We start from the raw sequence: 24,697 nt of genomic DNA on the forward strand, positions 1-24,697 counted from the left end.
CTTCCCAGAATGGTATTAACCTTATTGAAACTGCCGAGAAATCAAGATAGTATTTGGTTCTTCGTCAGTGGGATTCTGGTGTTTTTGTATTATTTGAAATTATTCCTTTTTGTTTTTCTTTGCTAAGAAATTTGTTTTAAAAAATATCTTTATTATCCATTGTCGTTATTAAACAATTATGAGAAAAATAGCTTTTCGAATGAAAATAAAGAACGACGTTAAAACTCAGAACAAGAAGAGATTATTCTGCACACAAGCAGGGCTAATGTCCCTCTTCCTTTGCCTTTCGAAGCTTAAATTAGACGGGTGATTTTCTAGTAGAATCTTAGCAATAAAGAAATATAGCCGTCAGTTTGTACTTACCTACATGTCTGCTTTGGTGGTCAAAACCTCACCTATTCACTCCTCCTACGCTAAAGTGTAGCTTCATTGAGATGCTGAACATCTGTAGTTCATGAGATTATAGCGCTAAGATAACGGGCTCAGTGCAGCGGCGGCCTCCCTTATGTATAGGAGTAATCTCTATTCGTTTTAAATTTAACTTGGCTCTTCAGTCACATTTCAACTAACTTTTTATTTTAGTCTAATGCGTAAACGATTAAACCTTAAGTGAGACAGAATCAATTGAATCAAGTAAAGCCGTCAAATGATTGTCTTAAATAACCGTTCATCTTGTATGAGCTGCATCTATGATTACAAATGAATAAGCCAACACGCAATTTTGTGGCTTCAGAGTCTGGGAGGCCGAATAATAGGTCTTTGGTGGTCCTCAATCGATTACATAACTAAAATATTGGACTCAATATTGTTTGGCTATACCTGGATTAAAATCATTGCGGTATGACAGAAAAACGGCAAAGATCAGCAATTTACTATTTAATGACCGCTTGTGTCTTAGCGCTCTCCCATGATTTTTTTTTTCGAGCGTCATTGTATAGATGAGATGTGGTATAAACTTAGGAGAGGGCCTCTGGGAGCTCCTGTTTAAGAATTAAAAGTTTTTATATGGCTATTCAGGAATAAAGCCTATTGGAGGGCCGTCCGACCCCTTTCATCTACCTTGTTTGACATTCCTCCCAACCCTAAATGGCAGTGGATCAAATCTTCAAGTTAGCCATTAGTAATAAAACGGTTGAAGGTCTAGAAAATATGCCTTTGGGGGGGATGGTAAGTGCATAGGGATGAGAGCCCAAAGTCGGCAAATGGCCAAATTAAACTGTGGCCTCTTATATGCATTTAATTAGAACTTAGAGTTCCAAACTAGGCAAATTGTCATGTCAACCAAAGACTTCTTAGACACTTGTCAACAGAGCATAGGTGGACATATTATCTCTTGTTTAAATTACAGTTACTCAAGGATTTTCAATCTGTTTGATTCAAGAGCCCGAAGTGAGGCTCTTGGGTTTGTGCCCCCGTCTTCTCACCACGTATCCCCTTTGCACTTCCGAATTTCAATAAGTCTGATTGAAGGTCCAAAGCCATGGGTCTGTACCCCTTTCACAAAATTTACAGTTGGTGGAAAGGTTGACTGGCTTTACCTTCTTGAAATCCGGTTCGAACAGAAATTTTAGTCTGCCTGATCAAAGGGACCGAAAGGCTGCTCCTCGGATAATGCCCCTCTACCCCTCCCTCAATTCTTATCATATATTGAAAATATTGCATCTTGTTGAAGCCATCTTCATTTAAGGACTTCCAATCTGTATAATGAAGTGTCGAATGTGTGACCATTGGGCCAGTTTACCCTCTAGGGGCAAAGCTAAACTTAAAATGAACGCAAATTACCAAAGATACTGAAGGCGTTGCTGGTTTTCTCGCCTTCTCCAAAAAGGCAAGACGGCCGTTTGAGCTCTACTGAAAACTGGATATATTTCTTATGCTGCTTTTCTTTTTTCTTTTCAAAACTGAAACCTTTAATACTACTTAAACTCCTAAACATAATTTTCTTTGCATCTGAATATTTTCCAACTATCAATTTAGTGTATCAGCCTAATATATATATATATAGATTTTCGTCAATTGTATCAAACAATTTGTGGTAATGAAGTATAAGTAAGGAGCGACGCGGCTCAATAGCAACTGAAACTCTAAATAACATAATTTTGATATTAATAGTTATATAATAAAATCGGCTTATCATGCTGATTTCAAATGTACAAGATTCATTAAGTTTTGTTTTACCCATCAGAGACTACGGGCCACCCCAACACCTAGTTGGTGGGGGCGCTTCGCGCCCCCCCCCCAAGCCCCCCCGCGTGCGTAAGTCGTTACGCGCCATATTAGTTACGCGCCATTGTAGTTGTGTCCCTATGTCCCACCTGTGAATATAGACATATATATATATATATATGTTTTTAACTACGTAAAACTTGCGAATATACAACATTCTTTGCTGTCCCATTGTCTGTGCATATAAATAGATTTTCAGGTTTACCGACTCTTGAACATGCAACATATAATGTTCCATGGGAAAACAATCCGTATTCAGATCTATACCTCATGATTCTAATGATTGCCCTTGAGCTTTGTTGATGGTGATTGCTAATCGACCATTCCCTGTGTCGCCGTCGTCATTTATATATCCCCCTGTGCCCCCGGCGTCCCCTTTGTAGTTGTGTCCCTGTGTCCCGGTCGTCATTTATATTCCCTGTGTCCCGGTCGTCATTTGTGTCCTGGTGTCCCAGTCTGTGATTTATCTTTGAGTGTCCCGGGCGTCATTTATATTCCTTGTGTCCCGGTGTCCCGGTCGTCATTTATATCCCCCTGTGCTCCCCGGCGTTCCCGTTGTAGTTGTGTCCCTGTGTCCCGGTCGTATATGAGGGGGGTTGCTCACTTCTTATTACCTCGTTCTTTACGCTAAAGTTCAACTTTTTGTCCCGGTTCTTTGAGAATGTCTTGTTGTTTATTTTCTTTAGAATGTCTAAAGTTCAACTTTTTGTCCCGGTTCTTTGAGAATGTCTTGTTGTTTATGTTTATACTTTTTTGGATGGGGGAGGGTGACAGGTGACCCTAGCTTGGGTTAGAAATGTTTGTTGTGAGGATGTTGAGCTTGTTTAATATTTCTTGTGGTTTGGTTTCAAATATAAATTTGGGAATTTTTTTTTAAATATTAGAAAGTCCTAAATATATATATATATATATATATATATATATATATATATATATATATATATATATATATATATATATATATATATATACATATATACATATATATATATATATATATATATATATATATATATATATATATATATATATATATATATATACATATATATATATATGTATATATATATATATATATATATATATATATATATATATATATATATATATATATATATATATATATATATATATATATATATATATATATATATATACTAGCTGTTGGGGTGTCCCCCCAAGCCCCCCCCCGCGCGCGTAAGTCGTTATGCGCCATATTAGTTACGCGCCATTGTAGTTGTGTCCCTATGTCCCACCTGTGAATATATATATATATATATATATATATATATATATATATATATATATATATATATATATATATATATATATATATATATATATATATATATATATATATATATATATATATATATATATATATATATATATATATATATATATATATATATATATATATATATATATATATATATATATATATATATATATATATATATATATATGTTTTTAACTACGTAAAAGTTGCGAATATACAACATTCTTTGCTGTCCCATTGTCTGTGCATATAAATAGATTGTCAGATTTACCGACTCTTGAACATGCAACATATAATGGTCCATGGGAAAACAATCCGTATTCAGATCTATACCTCATGATTCTAATGATTGCCCTTGAGCTTTGTTGATGGTGATTGCTAATCGACCATTCCATGTGTCGCCGTCGTCATTTATATATCCCCCTGTGCCCCCGGCGTCCCCTTTGTAGTTGTGTCCCTGTGTCCCGGTCGTCATTTATATTCCCTGTGTCCCGGTCGTCATTTGTGTCCTGGTGTCCCAGTCTGTGATTTATCTTTGAGTGTCCCGGGCGTCATTTATATTCCTTGTGTCCCGGTCGTCATTTATATCCCCCTGTGCTCCCCGGCGTTCCCGTTGTAGTTGTGTCCCTGTGTCCCGGTCGTCATTTATATTCCCTGTGTCCCGGTCGTCATTTGTATCCCGGTGTCCCGGTCTGTATATACATTCGTTTTTTTAGTTTTGTTTTTCTCCTTTATTTTCATTTTTTTCCTTTTTTATTTTTTTTCTTTTTTAGTTTTTTTAGTTTTTAAGCTTTTTTAGTTATTTTTATTAGTTTTTAGTTTTTTTTTCTTTTTAGTTTTTCTTTGTAGTTTTTACCTTTTTTTTTTAGTTTTTTTAGTTTTTTTTACTTATGTCCTGGTCGTCATTTATACTCCCTGTGTCCCGGTCGTCATTTGTGTCCCGGTGCTTTGTTGATGGTGATTGCTAATCGAACATTCCTTTTGTCCTGGTCGCTTTCTCTTTGAGTGTCGTCATTTATATTCCCTATGTGCCGGTGTCCCGGTCGTCATTTGTGTCCCGATGTCCCGGTCTATAATTTCGTCAGTTGAAAACATGACGTCAGTCGACACACAAACATGATGTCACCCGACAGACAGACCCACACACACACAGACAACTTATTTTTATATATATAGATATATAGATATATATATATATATATATATATATATATATATATATATATATATATATATATATATTTATATATTTATATATATATGTATATATATATATATATATATATATATATATATATATATATATATATATATATATGTGTGTGTGTGTGTGTGTGTGTGTGTGTATATAGCATGTGCAGTATGAAACATATTATCTAGATCAATTTCAAAATTCTTTTCAGTAACACTTAAAATTAAGAACAACAAAAGTTGTGTTCAGTGTTTTGGTGTAGGTAGGGGGGATTATGGACAACCATAGGCTTGGCACATGCCAAGGAAGGTGAAGTAGTTGCACCATAGTTCCAAAAGTTCATTAAATATTCAGTTCAAAAGATACAGTATTTATCATATTTTTTCATTTAGTTTTTCTTTATTCTGATTTTGCCGCGCTTCCCTGGAATGCTAAACTCTCCTAAAATAAATTCCTGTGTAAGCCTCTGTATCACAAAGTCTCAAATTTGCCCCCCCCCCCCTTCTAGGTGCCGTTATCACAATATTATGTAAAGCTGTTTATGTTTATTATAAAAGTAATTACTGGCTAATATGAATCTAGTTGTTTCTTCTCTCCAATCTTTGATCAGTTAAGTTTTGTTAGCTGACTGTCCTTATTCTCCATGTTGTGTGAATGTACAATTTTTGTGTACAATTTTCCCTATCATTTTCTGTAATGCCCCAGAAATGTGAAAGTTATCCCAGTTCCCTGAAATATAGAAGAAATATCCACACTTTCATTTATTTTTATTTTTTTTGAGTGTCCTCCCCCCACCTGGAAAAACATTTAGCTTCCCTGAAATAAATTCTTCCATAAGCATTTGTATGTTAAAGTTTCGAATTTGTCCTCCCCTATGGGCGTCGTTGTCTCAATATTATATAAATTACTTTATGCTTATTATAAAAGTAATTATTGGCTTACGCGAGTCAATTTTTTTCTTTCCATCGTTTGGTCTTGTACTTGTAACATTCGTATTATTGATTTTAAATTTCGGAATAAATTGAAATTGACTTAAACTAACCATTGCATCAGAATGAAAATATAGGCCTACATCCCAAATTATATCTGTCTGACATAATTATTCATTCGAATAGTTGTAAACAGACTTACGAATTGACGTGTTTCTCTAATTCTTGTCATGATCTCTGTCAATTCGCACAAATTGACAAGTTAAGAATTCCGGACTTTTAATTTAGTTCTTGTCAAAATTTTATGGGGTCGAAAAAGTCAAGGAAAAGGATAATAATATAAATTGATTATAACCGCCAAGTTTGGCAACTGTCTACAGAAACTTTATAAAGCCTTGCTCTCCACATTTTTATTTAAAGATGCATCCGAAGAACAGCTAATGTTAAGTTATGTCTGGTTATATCGATCACAGTAATGCCGATGGTGTTATACTAAATTATACAAATTTTGGAGGAGATATAAAAGCTGAAAAGCTGTTTTGATTTTTTTTTTGGTACTTGGTATTATCCAGAACACACTCGAGAACTTGGATCTGCAGATCAGACAATAACCGGTTTATACCTGTCATCATTAAAAAAAAAATAGCTTAGGCTCAGTTGAAATCTACGTTTTTGGTATATTTTTATTAAATATTTAATGTATAGAGATAATATTTTGGTTGGGTTAGGGTATGTTAGGTATTTAATATAATGCATTCTGTTTGCCCCCCCCCCCTACTATAATTCTTTGTTGTAGTTTCCATAATTTTGTTATTAAAGTATTGTATTTTCATCATATTTTGGCACATTTCATTAGCATTAACCTAACTTCATTTCTCGAGTGCATACTGGATAATACAAAAGTACCTTTTTTTTACTCTTATTAGCGATGAGCCGTTTGTACAAGGGAAGTTACATAAAGCTTCCAAAAGACTGAAAACATAATTTTTAATATCAGGAACTCCACTTTCCAGTCATTTTCGCAAGCCAGAAAAAGAGATATTAGGAATTTTGTACAAATAAGAAAGTTTTAGATATCTGGAGAAACAAGCAAAATGTGGAAAAAAGGATGCAACCTTGGTGCAAACCTGTGACAAAAACATGACATCATGTTTTTAATTACCAGGCCGACATGGCAAATTATGTATTTATATTAAGACGGATTGACTATATACCCATTGTATGTATGAACGAGTACTTTCGCAAACCAGCCCTATTTCCCATAAGAAAGTAAAAAAACAACAACTTCTTAACCATCTCATAAATTACCTACTCTCTGAGACTTCGAAACAGAATCTCTGGATTTGTGATTTGTAGCACCTGTCATTCGCACTGCAATCGAACGCCTTTTCAAATTCGTTATTTTTGTGTATTCACCTATTTTTTGAAATAATCAAAATCAAATGTTTTTTTTTTTTAGAAGGAAATTTTCACGAAGGATGCCCTAGTCTGTCCTCTAGAATAGAGTAATGTCGACTTCTATATAAACCAAGCAAAATCTCCTCTTATAATGTTCAAATAACCCCCTTCTTAAGAATTCATATTTTTCATTGTTAATGCTAAGGTACAAGACCAGTGACATTAGCATGAGAGACCTTTGGAGTCGTCCCCTCTCCTTGGAATATCAAGAATTTTAGTGTTTTTATACCAATTTCCTGTGTACTTGAGAATTTGCATTTTTTCTGATTTACACCCCCTTCCTCCTGGAACAGATTTCCTCGAACGTGTCAACTAAACCATTGCTTTTTTGGCTTTACCTAATCTGATAAAAAAAACGATAACTTAAATGTCTAAAAATATTTCTTAACTATCAATTTCTCGCCCCTACTCTTCCGTAATTATTGTCGGTACCTGTTTAATATCTTCAATCTGATCAAGTATTGTTCAGTTCACAAAATACAGATCGAGAAGAAGAAAATACAAGGTAAGGATAAACACAATCATCTGAATAACAAATGAAGTTTTTTGTTGGTCTTTTGGGGCTGAATAGAAAAATGATGCTTGTGGTTAACTCCCCCTACTTGAAAGTCCGACCCCCTTGTAGAAATTTCAATAGAATAATGGAAGAATCTGATCTAGGCCATTGTGTTTCGGAATTGGTGAGTGAATGTCGGATGTAGGGTTCAGATTACTGGAGTGTGGGTATCGAATTCGTTACTAGACTTCTACATGGATTTATTTGGTAAAACTGAGGTTCTACAGATGTTCCAAACAGTGCTCAGGATAATTCTGTGCATCAATTTCATGCCATTTCTAATCTGTAATTTTTTCAGACAGCCTTTTACTATCCAGATTTGGAAAATACCCATTTGTATAACCGTCATACACAAAACCAAACGGTATATTTGGCACCTCCTTGGGAATTGAATTGTTGTTACCCCACGATTATTCTAAGAGTCTCTAGTAAGTCTTTATTAATTGGTCGTATTTGCTAATTGACTTCATGGTTTCAAGGGGAGGTTATCAAGAATGGTACAAATATATTTTTTTAGAAACTTGAACTGAAAGATGTAAATGCCACTGTAATATTTCCTCAGGCATTTATACGAGTAAAGAGATTTTGGCCTTCCACATAAAACTCGACATTTTTTATGTTTTCCTACGATTTTTAATACTTTATTGGAAATCGGAGCTACTTCTTTCAGCTAAACACGGACATTTTTACATCTTTTTTCCTTATCAGAAAAAAGTATTTCCGCCGAAAACTTAGCAGCAATAATTTAAATCTCTTGTAAGGTTATAAGAATCTGCAATACGTTCTTTGGGTTCGAGAACTACGATACGTGGAACCCTGACCCCATTTAAGCACAGGTACATCCCTTGATGAGATAGTAGACTTTCCTACAAAGGAGAGGGTATGATGCCTTGAAAGTAGAGACAAGGGTCCAAATTTGCCTGGACCCTATGCCTAGTGGAATATCTATTTTCAAATAGCTTGTTGGAGAAAAACATCCTGACGCAAAAAGAATAAAACTTTTTGATCGATTATCGGAATCATTAATCCCATATCTGTGACATTAGTTGTCCGATAGCGTGTTCCTTTTCCTTCTTCGTCTTTTTTGAAGAGAAGGCGTGTGAAGTCTTATACCTCTTATATCATTCAAATTAACTTCCCATAGCTGATTAGTTTCTGTGGGTTTAAGACCACTACCTGCGATCCCTTTAATTCTCCCTACTTGATAGGGTTACATAATAAACTTAATAATTTTCAAATACCTTCGCGATAAGCGTTTAAAATCCTTTTAGCATGGGTCGCAAACTTCTTTTTTAACATTTCGTTAAGCTCATAAATTAGTTAACCGATGATTGCATCCTTCCGATCCGAAAAATGTTCGGGGTATGCCGACGCTAAAAAGAGGGTAGATTTATAGACTTGTCTTTCCGCCAACTCAGCCCTTATCTTGATAAATCAGATTTGATTTTCCAATTAACTACTGCCCCCTTTGTTAATGATAGTGTTTTTAGGGGGTTGTTATGTTGACTTTCCTATGTAGACCTGTCATTAGTAGCATAGCGTTGGGTGTTGTTGATTCACGGGCCATAACAGTAAGGTGCACAGCGCGAGGTGCACAGAGATGCATAACAGCGCGAGGTGCATAACAGTGAGGTGCACAGGACTTATGGAGTAATTGTATCTGTAAGAATATAGAAATACTTTTTATTTGTCAGAATTTTACCACTTATGTTATAACATATTAAAGCGTCTTTCATCGTAAAGACAAACTAAACGAACAGAAAAGTTCTTTATTTATGACATTTTTGTCTAAATTGCTTGCAGTATTGTACTCGGAAACTGTCACTCTCGTTATTTGTTTTTTTTTATTTTAATATTAATGCTATTAATGTTATTTTAATATAATATTTATTTAATTTTCCATTTTAATGCTATTTTATTTTGATGTTATTGTTATGTTAATATTGGTATTTATATTTATTCCTTCTTGTCGATGTTCGTCGGGCTATTGAGATATGACGCATAATAAGTATAGGATGAGAGATTTGACAAAATGATAATTTTTACGAAATGAGACATTTTACTGCTTTTGAATATATTGGATCGCAGATTTGATAGGGGGAAAATGCTGAGAATTACCACACGACGAGTATAATTAATTTCCTCGACAAAATATTGGTCTTCTGTTTTAAAATTCATTCTTTGCGCAGAGATAGTTAGACCTTAAGCTGTCTTGGAAACCACATTTTAACATATCTATATATATAAAAATAAGTTGTCTGTGTGTGGATCTGTGGATGGATCAGGTGACGTCACGTTTGTCCGCATATGACGTCTGAATTATTTCACACTAATACAAAAGAAGAAAAAAACTAAAAAAGGTAAAAACTACAAAAAAAAACTAAAAAGAAAAAAAAACTAAAAAAGCTAAAAAACTAAAAAAAACTAAAAAAAGGTAAAAATCTAATAACTAAAAAAAACTGAAAAAAATAAAAAAAGGCAAAAACTACAAAAAAAATAAAAACTAATAAAAAAACTAAAAAAGCTAAAAAACTAAAAAAACTAAAAAAAACTAAAAAAAGGTAAAAAACTAAAAAAACTAAAAACTAAAAAAGAAAAAACTAAAAAAAAGGAAAAAACTGAAAAATAAAAGAGAAAAAGAAAACTAAAAAAATATGAATAAATATATATAAAAATAAGTTTTTTGTGGGTTATGTCTGTCTGTCTGTCTGTCGAGTGACGTCGTGTTTGTCCGCATATGACGTCTGAATTATTTCACACTAATACAAAAGAAGAAAAAAAACTAAAAAAGGTAAAAACTACAAAAAAAACTAAAAAGAAAAAAAACTAAAAAAGCTAAAAAACTAAAAAAAACTAAAAAAAGGTAAAAAACTAAAAACTAAAAAAAACTGAAAAACTAAAAAAAGGCAAAAACTAAAAACTAATAAAAAAACTAAAAAACTAAAAAAACTAAAAAAACTAAAAAAAGGTAAAAAACAAAAAAAAACTAAAAACTAAAAAAGAAAAAACTAAAAAAAGGAAAAAACTGAAAAATAAGAGAAAAAGAAAACTAAAAAAATATTAATAAATATAAAAAATATAAATATAAATATAATATAAATTAGCAATCAACAAAGCACCGAGACACAAATGACGACCGGGACACAGGGAGTATAAATGACGACCAGGACATAAGTAAAAAACAAAACTAAAAAAACTAAAAAAATGGTAAAAACTACAAAAAAACTAAAAACTAATAAAAAAACTAAAAAATCTAAAAATCTGAATAAACTAAAAAAGAAAAAAAAGAAAAAAGGAAAAAAATAAAGGAGAAAAACAAAACTAAAAAACGAATGTATATACAGACCGGGACACCGGGATACAAATGACGACCGGGACACAGGGAATATAAATGACGACCGGGACACAGGGACACAACTACAATGGGGACGTCGGGGGGCACAGGGGGATATAAATGACGACCGGGACACCGGGACACAAGGAATATAAATGACGCCCGGGACACTCAAAGAGAAATCACAGACTGGAACACCGGGACACAAATGACGACCGGGACACAGGGAATATAAATGACGACCGGGACACAGGGACATAACTACAAAGGGGACGCCGGGGTGCACAGGGGGATATATAAATGACGATGGCGACTCAGGGAATGGTCGATTAGCAATCACCATCAACAAAGCTCAAGGGCAATCATTAGAATCATGAGGTATAGATCTGAATACGGATTGTTTTCCCATGGACCATTATATGTTGCATGTTCAAGAGTCGGTAAACCTGAAAATCTATTTATATGCACAGACAATGGGACAGCAAAGAATGTTGTATATTCGCAAGTTTTACGTAGTTAAAAACATATATATATATATATATATATATATATATATATATATATATATATATATATATATATATATATATATATATATATATATATATATATATATATATATATATATATATATATATCTATATTCACAGGTGGGACATAGGGACACAACTACAATGGCGCGTAACTAATATGGCGCGTAACGACTTACGCGCGCGGGGGGGCTTGGGGGGGGGGGCGCGAAGCGCCCCCACCGACTAGGTGTTGGGGTGGCGCGAAGCGCCACCCCAACAGCTAGTTGTTTTATATTTCCTAATAATGCTGACGTTTTAATATTATGGTATAGATAGATAGATAGATATGTTATGGTATATGTTATCTTGGAACGTTCTGATCTATATCGGTCACTATTACAATAAATGTCTTTCTTTTTTAGGTCGTTTGTTGCAAGTGGACAGAATGGTCAGAATGGAGTCCCTGTTCTCGGTCATGTGACGGTGGTGTTCAATATTCATCTCGTGCCTGTGTGGATAACAAATGTGACGGGGCATTAACACGGTACCAGCTTTGCAATACTCATCAAGTACGTTTAACCCTACTTCTCAAAGAAAAAAAGCCCTATTGAATTTGAGCGAACAGTGTCGAAAAAACAAAATCTTAGAATAGTGTCCCCTTCCTTTATTTATGTTTATTGAAGGCTTGAATCCCACCCCCAAAAGTAATAAAAGGGTAAACTGAAAAAATTACTAGCTTAAAAACTAGCTAAAAATTACTAGCTAACTTCTGAAAAATTAGAAAAAATGACGTTTTTTTTACTTACGAAGGAGTGATCGGATCTTCATGAAACTTCATATTTAGAAGCACGTCTTGGTGGGAAAAACTTGGTGGGAAAAATAAGCACAAGTCCGAGATACATGATTGACATAACCGGAACGGATCCGCTTTCTTTGGGGTAGTCGGGGGGGGGGGGGTAATTCTGAAAAATTAGAAAAATAAGGTATTTTTAACTTACGAACGGGTGATTGGATCTCAATGCAATTTAATATTTAGAAAGATATCGTGTCTCGGAGCTCTTATTTTAAATCCCGACTGGATCTGGTGACATTGGGGGGGGGGGGGTTGAAAGGGGGAAACCTAAAACTTGGAAAACACTCAGATTGGAGGGATTGGGATGAAACTTGGTGGGAAAAATCAGCACAAGTCCTAGATACATGATTGACATAACCGGAATGGATCCGCTCTCTTTGGGGTAGTTGGGGGGGGGGGTAATTATGAAAAATTAGAAAAACGAGGTATTTGCAACTTACAAACGCGTGATCGGTTCTCAATGAAATTTGTCAGTTAGAAGGATATTTTGTCTCAGAGCTCTTATGTTAAATCCCAATCGGATCTAGTGACATTGGGGGGAGTTGGGAGTGGGAAACCTAAAACGTGGAAAACACTTAGAGTGGAGGGATCGGGATGAAATTTGGTGGGGGATATAAGCAGAAGTCTTAGATACGTGATTTACATAATTGGAACGGATCCACTCTATTGGGGGGGGGGGGGTATATTAGGTATCGGGATGAAACTTGGTGGGAAAAATAAGTACAATTCCTAGATACATGATTGACAAAACCGGAATGGATATACTCTCTTTGGGGTAGTTGGGGGGGGGGGTAATTCTGAAAAATTAGAAAAAATGAGGTATTTTTAACTTACGAACGGGTGATTGGATCTCAATGCAATTTAATATTTAGAAAGATATCGTGTCTCGGAGCTCTTATTTTAAATCCCGACTGGATCTGGTGACATTGGGGGGGGGGGGGGGTTGAAAGGGGGAAACCTAAAACTTGGAAAACACTCAGATTGGAGGGATTGGGATGAAACTTGGTGGGAAAAATCAGCACAAGTCCTAGATACATGATTGACATAACCGGAATGGATCCGCTCTCTTTGGGGTAGTTGGGGGGGGGGGGTAATTATGAAAAATTAGAAAAACGAGGTATTTGCAACTTACAAACGCGTGATCGGTTCTCAATGAAATTTGTCAGTTAGAAGGATATTTTGTCTCAGAGCTCTTATGTTAAATCCCAATCGGATCTAGTGACATTGGGGGGAGTTGGGAGTGGGAAACCTAAAACGTGGAAAACACTTAGAGTGGAGGGATCGGGATGAAATTTGGTGGGGGATATAAGCAGAAGTCTTAGATACGTGATTTACATAATTGGAACGGATCCACTCTATTGGGGGGGGGTATATTAGGTATCGGGATGAAACTTGGTGGGAAAAATAAGTACAATTCCTAGATACATGATTGACAAAACCGGAATGGATATACTCTCTTTGGGGTAGTTGGGGGGGGGGTAATTCTGAAAAAATGAGGTATTTTTAACTTACGAACGGGTGATTGGATCTCAATGAAATTTGATATTTAGAAGGATATTGTGTCTCAAAGCTCTTATTTTCAATCCCGACCGGATCTGGTGACATTGGGGGGAATTTGGCGTGGGGAACCTAAAATCATGGAAAACGCTTAGATTGGAGGGATCGGGATGAAACTGGGTGGGACAAATAAGCAGAAGTCTTAGATACGTGATTTACATTACGAAGGAGTGATCGGATTTTCATGAAACTTCATATCTGGAAGTATCTTGTAACTCAGATCTCTTATTTTAAATCTCAACTGGATCCAGCGTAATTGGGGGGGGGGGAGTCGGGGGGGATGGAAAATCTTAGAAAATACTTAAAGCGGTGAGATGAGGATGATACTGGATGGGAAGAATGAAAACCTGTCTAAGATACGTGACTGACATAACCAGACCGGATCTGCTCTCTATGGTGGAGTTGGGGGTGGGGGGTGGGGGGTAATTTTGAAAATTGAGGTATTTGTGAATTACGAAAGGGTGACCAGATCTTATGAAATTTGATATTTTGAAGGATCTTGTGCTTTAAAGCTCTAATTTTAAATTCCGACCAGAATCTGCGACATTGGGGGGAGCTGGAGGGGAAAACAGGAATTCTTGAAAAACGTGAAAATTGGGGTATTTTTATCTTACGAAAAGGTGTCGGATCTTAATGAAATTTGATATTTAGAAGGATATCGTGTCTCGAAGCTCTTATTTTAAATCCCGAGCGGATCTGGTGACATTGGGGGGAGTTTGGGGTGGGGGAACCTAAAATCATGGAAAACGCTTAGATTGGAGGGATCGGGATGAAACTTGGTGGGAAAAATAAGCAGAAGTCTTAGATACGTGATTTGAATAATTGGAATGGATCCGTCCTATTAAGGGGGGGGGGGTTAATTCTGAAAAATTAGGAAAATGACGTATTTTTAACTTACGAAGAAGTGATCGGATCTTCATGAAACTTCACATTTAGAAGGACCTCGTAATTCAGATCTCTTATTTTAAATCTCAACCGGATCTAGCATAATTGGGGGGCAGTTGGGGGGGGACTGGAAATCTTAGCAAATACTTAAAGCGGTGAGATCAGGATGAAACTGGATGGGAAGAATAAAACCTGTCTAAGATGCGTGACTGACATAACCGGACCGGATCTTCTCTCTTTGGTGGAGTTAGGGGGAGGGGTAATTTTGAAAAATGAGGTATTTGTAACTTACGAAAGGGTGACCAGAGCTTAAAGAAACCTGATATTTAGAAGGATCTTGTGCTTTAAAGCTCTAATTTTCAATTCCGACCAGAATCTGTGATATTGGGGGGAGTTGGAGGGGAAACCGGAATTCTTGGAAAACGTGAAAATTTGGGTATTTTTATCTTACGAATAGGTGATCGGATCTTAATTAAATTTGATATTTAGAAGGAATTCATGTCTCAAGTTCTTATTTCAGATCCTGACCAGATCATTTCACATGGGGGGGAGTAGCTTGGTGGGTAGAATAAGCAAATGTCCTTGTTACGTGATTGACGGAACTGTACTGGATTCACTCTCTTTGGGGGAGTTGGGGGGGTTCAGTGATTTGGCGATTTTGGTGCTTCTGGATGTGTGAGGACGATGAAAATTGGTAGGCGTGTCAGGGAGCTGTACAAATTGACTTGATAAAGTCGTTTTCCTAGATTCGACCATCTGGGGGGCTAAAGGGAGAGGAAAAATTAGGAAAAATGAGGTATTGATAACTTACGAGTGGGTTATCGGATCTAAATGAATTTTGATATTTAGAAGGACATTGTGACTCAGAGCTCTTATTTTAAATCCTGACCGGCATTAAGCCTCTTATTTTCCTTTTAAATCCATCTATTGATTCATAGAATTTTGTTAGAGCTCATACGATATGATCTCTTGGCTCTTAGCTCTTCTTGCCTCGTCTCAAAAGGCATATGAGCGCTTAGCTCTTGTTTTTATGTGTTTTTTTGATTTTTTCCCAGCAATTATCGTATCTACTGAGTGGTCCTAGAATATCGCGAGAGGGGTCATTTTAACGGAAATTAAAAGTTCTAGTGCCCTTTTTAAGTGACCAAAAATTGCAGGGCACCTAGGCCCCCTCCCACGCTCATTTTTCCCCAAAAGTCACCGGATCAAAATTTTGAGATAGCCAATTTATTCACCATAGTCGAAAAACCTAATAACCATGTCTTTAGGGACGACTTACTCCCCCGCAGTCCCCGTGGGAGGGGCTGCAAGCTACAAACTTTGACCTGTGTTTAGATATAGTAATGGTTACTGAGAAGTGTACAGACGTTTTCAGGGGGATTTTTTTTGCTTAGGGGGGAGATTGGGGGGGTCACGTGGAAGGATATTTCCATGGAGAAACTTGCCATGGGGGAAGATAATTTCAATGAAGGGGGCGCAGGGTTTTCTAGCATTATTTGAAAAAAAAACAATGAAAAAATAAATATGAAAAGTTTTTTCTACTGAAAGTAAGGAGTAGCATTAAAACTTAAAACGAACAAAAATTATTACGTATATGAGGGGTTTACCTCCTCGTTATACCTCACTCTTTACGCTAAAGTATTTATAGTAATTTCAACTATTTATTCTACAACCTTTGTGATTCAGAGATCATTCTTAAGGAATTGGGACAAAATTTAAGCTTCAGGGTAAAGAGCGAGGTATTGACGAGGGTTGAACCCCCTCATACACGCAATTAAAACTTACCAATATAGAAGTTCGTTCCGTAAATTAATTCGTAAGCTACGTATATTTTTTACCAATGAAAACGTTTGTAAAAAATTAAAAGTCTTAGTTGCTTTTTTAAGTAATCAAAAAATTGGAAAAAACTAGACTTCCTTACTCGCTCTTTTTTTCTCAAAATCTTCCGATTAATTGCAATTAATAATTATGCAAATTTTGTTTTAATTATTTATGTTCGGAGAGCCAAGATCAAACCTGGGATTAAGTCAAAAAGGTCCAGAAATTAAATAAAAAAACAAGTTTTCTTAAATGAAAGTAAGGAGCAACATTAAAACTTAAAACGAACAGAAATTAATCCGTATATGAAAGGGGCTTTTCCTCCTCAACGCCCCGCTCTTTACGCTAAAGTTTCTTACTGTTTTAAAAACAGAGTTAAGAGAAAGAGTCAAACTTTAGCGTAAAGAGCGGGGCGTTGAGGAGGAAAAGCCCCTTTCATATACAGAGTAATTTCTATTCGTTTTAAGTTTTAATGTTGCTTCTTACTTTCATTTAGAAAACTTTTTTTTTATTAATTTCTGAGAGTAGAGACGGAAGAGGAGGGACTAAATTCTAAACCAAAGAAAGTGAATTCACTATGTAGGTGAATGTAAGAAATTGTGGGAATACTAAAGTGCCAAACAACTCCAGTTGCTCGGATGAATCCGGAGGCCCCCTTTGTACCTGCTTGGTGTCAGTCTAGTAAGTTCAAACTCCTTGGAAGGGCTCTTCTGCCATCTTAAATAAGAGTCACTTTATTAATTCAGCCTTGTCAGTGGGTATATTGTCTATCGAAGCAATCAAACTGTCACATTATCTTTATAACAGCAAATTGGCAATGTCTCGTATTCACATAATCACATCATGCAGAGCCGTTGTTTTTCTTGTTTCAATGACGTTCCTTTTTATTGGTCTATAACCTTTATTTTAATATTACCATTATTGCTGCTGCTACTGGCTTCAAATTTAATAACACAAAAAGCATGCTTTGGATACAGGGGTAAAAGAATGCTTAGACTGATGTAAACATTTGAGACGGTCGGCCTCGCTCATTTAATGTTCTTCTTTTTATCGACCATAAATGGCGAGGAATAAAGCTTTGGAAAAAAAAGAGAAAATAGGCTATGTTGTCTTAAAAATGTTAGATACAGGCAAAGTTCTGCAGAAGGAATTAAATTAATACCACGACCCTCGAGAAGGGCCCTAAAAAAATTGTTTGCGTGAACATTTTTAATGAAAAAACCATTCATGAATATTCTTCAGTTTGATAGTGTACCCTTTCACTACCAAATCTAATATCAGGTTTGCGGGTAATTAAACCACGAGCAACTGAACCCCTGTAACTGAAACACCGTATAACTGAACCTCCGTGTAACTGAACTACCGTGCAACTGAACTCCGTTTACCTGAACCACAGTACAACTGAACCGAGGTGCAACTGAACCACCTTGCAACTTAACCATTGTGTACCGAACCATCGTGCAGCTGAGCCACTGAACTCGATTTTTCAGCATTCTAAAAATATGAGGCAATATCATTGGGTAAAACACAAGTTAGAATTTTTACATGTTCAACTTTGTTGGAATGGTTTGTTTCTTAAAGTCATGATATAAACACCTGTCAAGATCATTCATAAAAAAGATTTGTTATGATTTTTGCAAAAAAAATAAAAAGAAGATCCGATCTTGACAAACCGTCAAAGCTGATTTATTTTTCTTTTTTTCAGATGAATCAGACCTTTTTGGACGTTAAGTAATAAATAAATATGTTGAAAATATTTGACCTTTGTGAATCTAGATAACAAATTTTGATCAGATGTCTTTGAGGAGATTGCATCTAAAAAGGATATGGGAGGGGGACTGGTTGCACTCTAGCCTTTTTTTCAACATTTCTTCTATATGTCCTGAAAGTTTAAACTTCATACCCTCAGGTTTATACACTCACCTGTTGTCGACACGTTGCAAACACGTCGTCTTGTAAGACTGGATGTACTAAGTACCTCGTGATTTAGTTGAAGATGTTCCTAAGCATTTTCCGAACGATGTGACCGCTGATACCATCGGCCATTGTAGAAATTGCTGGTATTTCGTTCTTAACATTCTAGTGATATTCTTCTTAACATTTCCCTAAGGTTTGACCTTAATCCTCCATGTTTTTTTATTTATATGATGAAACACTCCCTCTTTTCCTGATAAAAAACACCTTGTATGTTAACAATAGGGAACTTGCATAACTTACAGCCCTTGCACCAGGGGCTAGAGGTTGTGAACCCTGGAGGCATAGTTATTTAATCTTTTAACTGTTTAAATAAAATGTTCATCTCAAAACTATTAATGGTTGTATTTGGTAAAAAAGGGTGGACGTGGAAGCCCTTCGATCACTTTCAACTCTTGAAAGGAGTACTGAATTTTTTTGATTTCCAATCGAATGAGAACCCCCCCCCCAAGTTCAAACAAAAACATTTTCCATGAAAACCTCATGGGTTAACATTGAGTAACCAGCTATACTTACAGCCCTTGCTCCAGGAGCTGCTGATGGGATTGTTAGCCCCAGAGTCATGGCTAGCTAACCTTTAAACTATAGTAAAAAACAACTTTTTTTTATCGAATGCATTTTGGGGGAAATGGTGGTTAAGAGGGAGAGGCTGATTGTCCTCTGATTACCATTGATTCTTCAAAAATGAACTTGAAATTTCAATTTCCAATGGAATGAGTCTTCTCCAAAGTTTGTATGAACATCCCTTTTATAACAAGAGCTAAGAGCTCATATAGCACTTGTGACGAGGTCGGAAGAGCCAAGAGCTAATATGGCATGAGCTCTAGCAAAATTCTAAGAATCAATATATTGATTTAAAAAGAAAATCAGGGGCTTAATGCCGGTCGGGATTTAGAATAAGAGATCCGAGACACGAGATCCTTCTAAATATCAAAATTCATTAAGATCCGATCATCCACTCGTAAGTTAAAAATACCTCATTATTTCTAATTTTTCCTGTCCCCTTAGCCCCTCAGATGGTCAAATCAGAGAAAACAACTTATCGTGTCAATTTGTGCACGTCTCTGACACGCCTACCAATTTTTATCGTCCTAGCACGTCAAGAAGCACCGAACTCACCAAAGCACTGGACCCCCCCCACCTCCCCAAAAGAGAGCAGATCCAGTCCGGTTACATCAATCACATATCTACGACATTTGCTTATTCTACCCACCAAGTTTCATCCCAATCTCTCCGCTCTAAGCGTTTTACAAGATTTCCAGTTTTCCCTCCAACTCCCCCCAATATCACCAAATCTGGTTAGGATTTAAAATAAGAGCTCTGAGACGTGAATTCCTTCTAAATATCAAATTTCGTCAAGACCCGGTTACCCGTTCGTAAGTTAAAAATACCTCAATTTTTCTAATTTTTCCGACCCCCCTCCCAAAGAGAACGGTTTCACTCCGATTATGTCAATCAGTATCTAGGACTTATGCTTATTCTTCTCACCAAGTTTTATCCAGATCCCTCCACTCTAAGCGTTTTCCAAGATTCCCCATTCCCCCTCTAATTCCCCTCAATATCACCAGATACGGTCGGGATTTAAAATAAGAGCTCTGAGACGCGAGATCCTTCTAAATATAAAATTTCGTTAAGATCCGATCACCCATTCGTAAGTTAAAAATACCTCATTTTTTCAATTTTTCCTCTCCCTCCAGCCCCCCCCCAGATGGTTGAATCGGGGAAACGACTGTTATCAAGTCAATTTGTGCAGGTCCCAGACACGCCTACCAATTTTCGTCGTTCTAGCACGTCCAGAAGCACCGAACTGGCCTAAGCACTGGAAATCCCCCCAACTCCCCCAAAGAGAGCAGATCCGGTCCAGTTATGTTAATCACGTATCTAGAACTTATGCTTATTCTTCCCATCAAGTTCAGTCCCGATCTTACCACTCAAAGCGTTTTCCAAGAATTTCGGTTTCCAAGATTTATGTTTCCCTCCTCCGACCCCCTATGTCCTCGGATCCGATTCGAATTGAAAATGGAGAATCCGAGACATACGATATTTGTATATGTCAAGTTTCATTAAGATCCGATCACCCATTCGTAAGATAAAGATACCTCAGTTTTCACGTTTTCCAAGGTTTCCCCCTCCAACCCCCCCCCCAGTGTCACCTGATCCGTTGAGGATTTAAAATTAGAGCTCTGAGACACAAGGTGCTTCTAAATATCAAATTTCATTAGGATCCAATCACCCGTTCGTAAGTTACAAGTACCTCATTTTTTCTAATTTTTCCGAATTACCCCCCCCCCAATCCCCCAAAGAGAGCCAATCCGGTCTTGTTATGTCAGTCAAGTATCTAGGACATGGTTTATTCTCCCCACCAAGTATAATCACGATCTGTCCACTCTAAGCTTTTTCCATGATTTCCGGTTTCCTCCTCAGACTCCCCCCAATGTCACCAGATCCGGTCAGGATTTAAAATAAGAGCTCTGAGACACTAGGTTCTTCTAAAAATCAAATTTCATTAGGATCCAATCACCTGTTCGTAAGTTAAAAATATCTCATTTTTTCCAATTCTTCAGAATTAACCCTACTCCCAACTCCCCCAAAGAGAGCGAATCCGTTCTAGTTATGTCAGTCACGTATCTAGGACTTGTGCTTATTTCCCCACCAAGTTTCACCCCGATCTCTCACTCTAAGCGTTTTCCAAGATTTCGGGTTTTCCCCTCCAACTCCCCCCAATGTCACCAGATCCCGTCAGGATTTAGAATAAGAGCTCGGAGACACGATACTCTTCTAAATATCAAATTTAGTTAAGATCCGATTACCCGTTGGTAGATTAAAAATACCTCATTTGTTATAATTTTTCCGAATTAACCTTCCTCTTATCCCCTCTCCCCAGATGCTCGAATCGGGGAAACGACTATTTCTAATTTAATCCGGTCTGGACCCTGATACTCCTTGCAAATTTCATCGTCCTAGCTTATCTGGAAGTGCCCAAACTAGCAAAACCAGGACAGACCGATAGAATTTGCGATCGCTATATGTCAATTGGTAAATACCAAGTGCTATAAAAACCTTAAATTTTTGCAATGGGTAATCACGTTGTTTAACCGAGTTTTATTATTCGATTGGAAACTGAGAGTTTTAGGGCTCTTCTTAAAATTCATAAGTGATTGGAGGGCAACCAGCCTCACCACGGGAAAACACCTCCTGTGGAAAACAACTCCGGGAAATACCACCTCGCGTAAAATACCCCTCCCCTGTAAAATAATTCCCTGTCAAAAATACCCCCCCCCGAAAAATACCGCTTGTGGCTGGTTGGTATCCAGTCACTTTCGACTTATAACAAAGACTAAAACTGCCTGGGGATTATAAAACAATTTCTACCTCCACTCTCTTCTCGTCTCTCCCTTAGAGTTACTTCTGTGTTTATCCGAAGGCTCAATGAGAGATGAGATTTTCTGGGCATTAAAATGCACCCTTTCAGATATATCCCTCTCTCCCTAGCTACAAAACAATCATACGGACATTTTTCGTGTGGAAGTTTTCTGAAGTGGAGGGGGGAGAGTTTCTGGAGAATTTTCCATGAGAAGAATATTTTTGCACGGAGGGGAGGGGAGACTTACACATAAATTCCTCTTTTCCACTTTCCTTAACATTTCTTAACTAAACTGAAAAAGAACAGAACTCAAATAAAATATTTAAATTCAGAAAACCGTATTTTCCGCGAGTTTTTTTTCCAGGGGAGAATTTTTCCATGGGAGAGGGGGGGGGGGGGTTAAATGCCTAGACCCGTAGAAAGTGACTGGGCGAAGGAGACACCCATAAACAGACATAAAAAGACGAGAAATAAATCTGGCTTTAAGAATTTGTGACGTCCGATTTTCTTTATTTTTGTGACAACAAAACGTAGCTTTTTATTAATGAACTTAACAGTCATTCATATCATGACTTTAAAAAGCAAACCATTCCAACAAGTTTGAACATGTAAGGATTTTAACTTGTGTTTTACCCAATGTAAGTACGGTGGTTGAGTTGCAAGAGAGTTCAGTTATACGGGGGTTCAGTTGTACGGTGGTTCAGTTGCACGATGGTCCAGTTGCGCGGTGGCTAAGTTAAATGAGGGTCAGTTGTACGGGGCTCAGTAGCACGAGTTCAGTTGCATGGGGGTTCAATTGCACGATGGTTCAGCTGCACGATGGTTCAGTTACAGTGATTCATTTGCTTGGGGCTCAGTTACAAGGCGGTTCAGTTGCAATAAAACCCTAATATCAACATGAGATCATTTTCCATTTCCACCCTTTCTTAATAGTAAAGTAAAATAACAGAATTTTCATTAATGTTAACTGGCCGAATAATGTACGCCGTCTCAAGGGTCTCTACACTCAAGTAAAGAATAGTAGATTCTGGACACGCATATTGTTTATGTTTTTTCTTCTTTCTTTCTTTTTTTTTGAATTCCTGCTTACTATGGAAAGCGAGTCGCTCTTTCCTATACTGTCAATACACTGACAACTATGATTAGCTATGATTTATGAAGAATTAGTTGGTACGAGCTTCCTCCCAATTATTTTTGGCTACTACACAAGCGTTTCTTAAAACGTTTTCTCCGTCCTTTTAAGGATGCTATAACAAATAAAAAATGAAAAACATTCAACGTAGCCATTTTTAAGAAGGAACTATAAATCTCGATCGCTTGTTTTAGAGCACGCTGTAGCATTAAAGCGTAAGCTGTTCCGGAAGGGTCTGAAAAACTAAAAACTAGTAATAATCTAACCTTTATTCGGAAATATCGATGGTCATCTATCAACAATTCCAAAGTTACTATTAGTGGCAAAAAGCGAACATCGATTGGAAATAATCGAAACTTGTCAGTTGAATATTAAAAGAAAGAAAAAATAACCTCCATTGTCTGTTTATTCATGTTCTACTTAATGTTAATTCATGGATCGCCGAAGAGCTCCGCACCAAGTCGCTTTTGAACGTCGGACGCAAAGAGTATGGGTAACTTATATAAGCCTATAAGGTGGCGTAATTCCATCAAAATCATGGGGGGGGGGCAGAGTTGGAGCCAATCTTACCAAATCAAGTGAAAATGACTGTGAAGACTGAAAGTAAGCCGTATAGTTTCATAAAGGTAAAGATGTGCTAAAGAAAACTGACCCGTTTGCGAATGTTTGCGAATGCTTTGAATTTCAGCTAGGGGGCAAACTGGGGGGGACTGAGGTCTGGGAGGGGCAGTTGCCTCCCTCTTCCCCATGAGAAATTACGCTCCTGTATCCATACTCTTTGTTCAGAGATAGAAGCAGGGCCGAAGGTGTATTATATCAGTAAAAGAAAAGATACTACTAATAATCCAGGAATTTTTTGGATATACTGTATTTATAACGATCATTTTATTGTAATATATGAGCCTGCTCATTCCATTCAACCCCGTCAAACCCGGACCCCTCCTGGATACGGCCTTTTTCCCATTGAATGAGCCATTAGGAATCACAAAAAAATTGCCCCATAATATACTTCATGAAACAGTGTCCAACCCCATGATCGTGGTAGCTATTTCTTCAATACACTTTTTTTTCTTATCTATTCGTCTAAACTTGACGAATTTTCTTCTTCTTGTGAATGGTCAGTGGAAAAAGGATTAGCTATAAATTGACTAAAGGTTATGGCCTTAAATTGTTTAAACCAAATACCATGCCAATAGCTCTTAAAATTTCAGTCGAATTTTTCCAGTTTTTTTTTAGCCTTATCTTAAGCATACATTGCATCTCTTTTACTTAGCCAGTATCATCTTGAAAAATAAAAAGCGGAAATACCATATCTGAAGGGAGGGAAAAAGATGACTTAAATTTATTGGAAATTAAGTCAGAAATTAGAGAAAACAATGTATAGTCAGGAAACGGCATCTGTAAAAAGAATGACTTGCAAGATATGGCTTTGCTAAAGGTGCCGAAACTTGACCGGGAAATGCGGCCTAATCTAATAGAGTCGAAAAATTTTCATTATTAATAAACAATTCTGAGTGTGTAACTGAACCCCCATTTAATAAGAGTTAGTCCTGAATTTTGTAAACTAGTAAATTGGGCATTCAAGATAGATGCTTGGGCAAGCTAAGTCAGTAGAGTCAGGGTTTTAG

The 24,697-nt window shown here is 36.7% G+C and overlaps 1 protein-coding gene across 4 annotated transcripts in view; it reads left to right on the forward strand.

The window, feature by feature from the left end:
- LOC136031200 (protein madd-4-like) overlaps nt 1-24,697 on the forward strand; it is a 369,461-nt gene that overhangs the window by 47,960 nt on the left and 296,804 nt on the right. For all 4 annotated transcript variants that reach the window (XM_065710561.1, XM_065710563.1, XM_065710562.1 and 1 more), the window contains exon 3: nt 11,909-12,055. In XM_065710561.1, the coding sequence (XP_065566633.1) occupies nt 11,909-12,055 (147 nt within the window). The remainder of the gene's footprint in view (nt 1-11,908; nt 12,056-24,697) is intronic.

Source organism: Artemia franciscana, chromosome 9 (assembly GCF_032884065.1).
Source record: "Artemia franciscana chromosome 9, ASM3288406v1, whole genome shotgun sequence".
Classification (NCBI taxonomy): Eukaryota; Metazoa; Arthropoda; class Branchiopoda; order Anostraca; family Artemiidae; genus Artemia; species Artemia franciscana.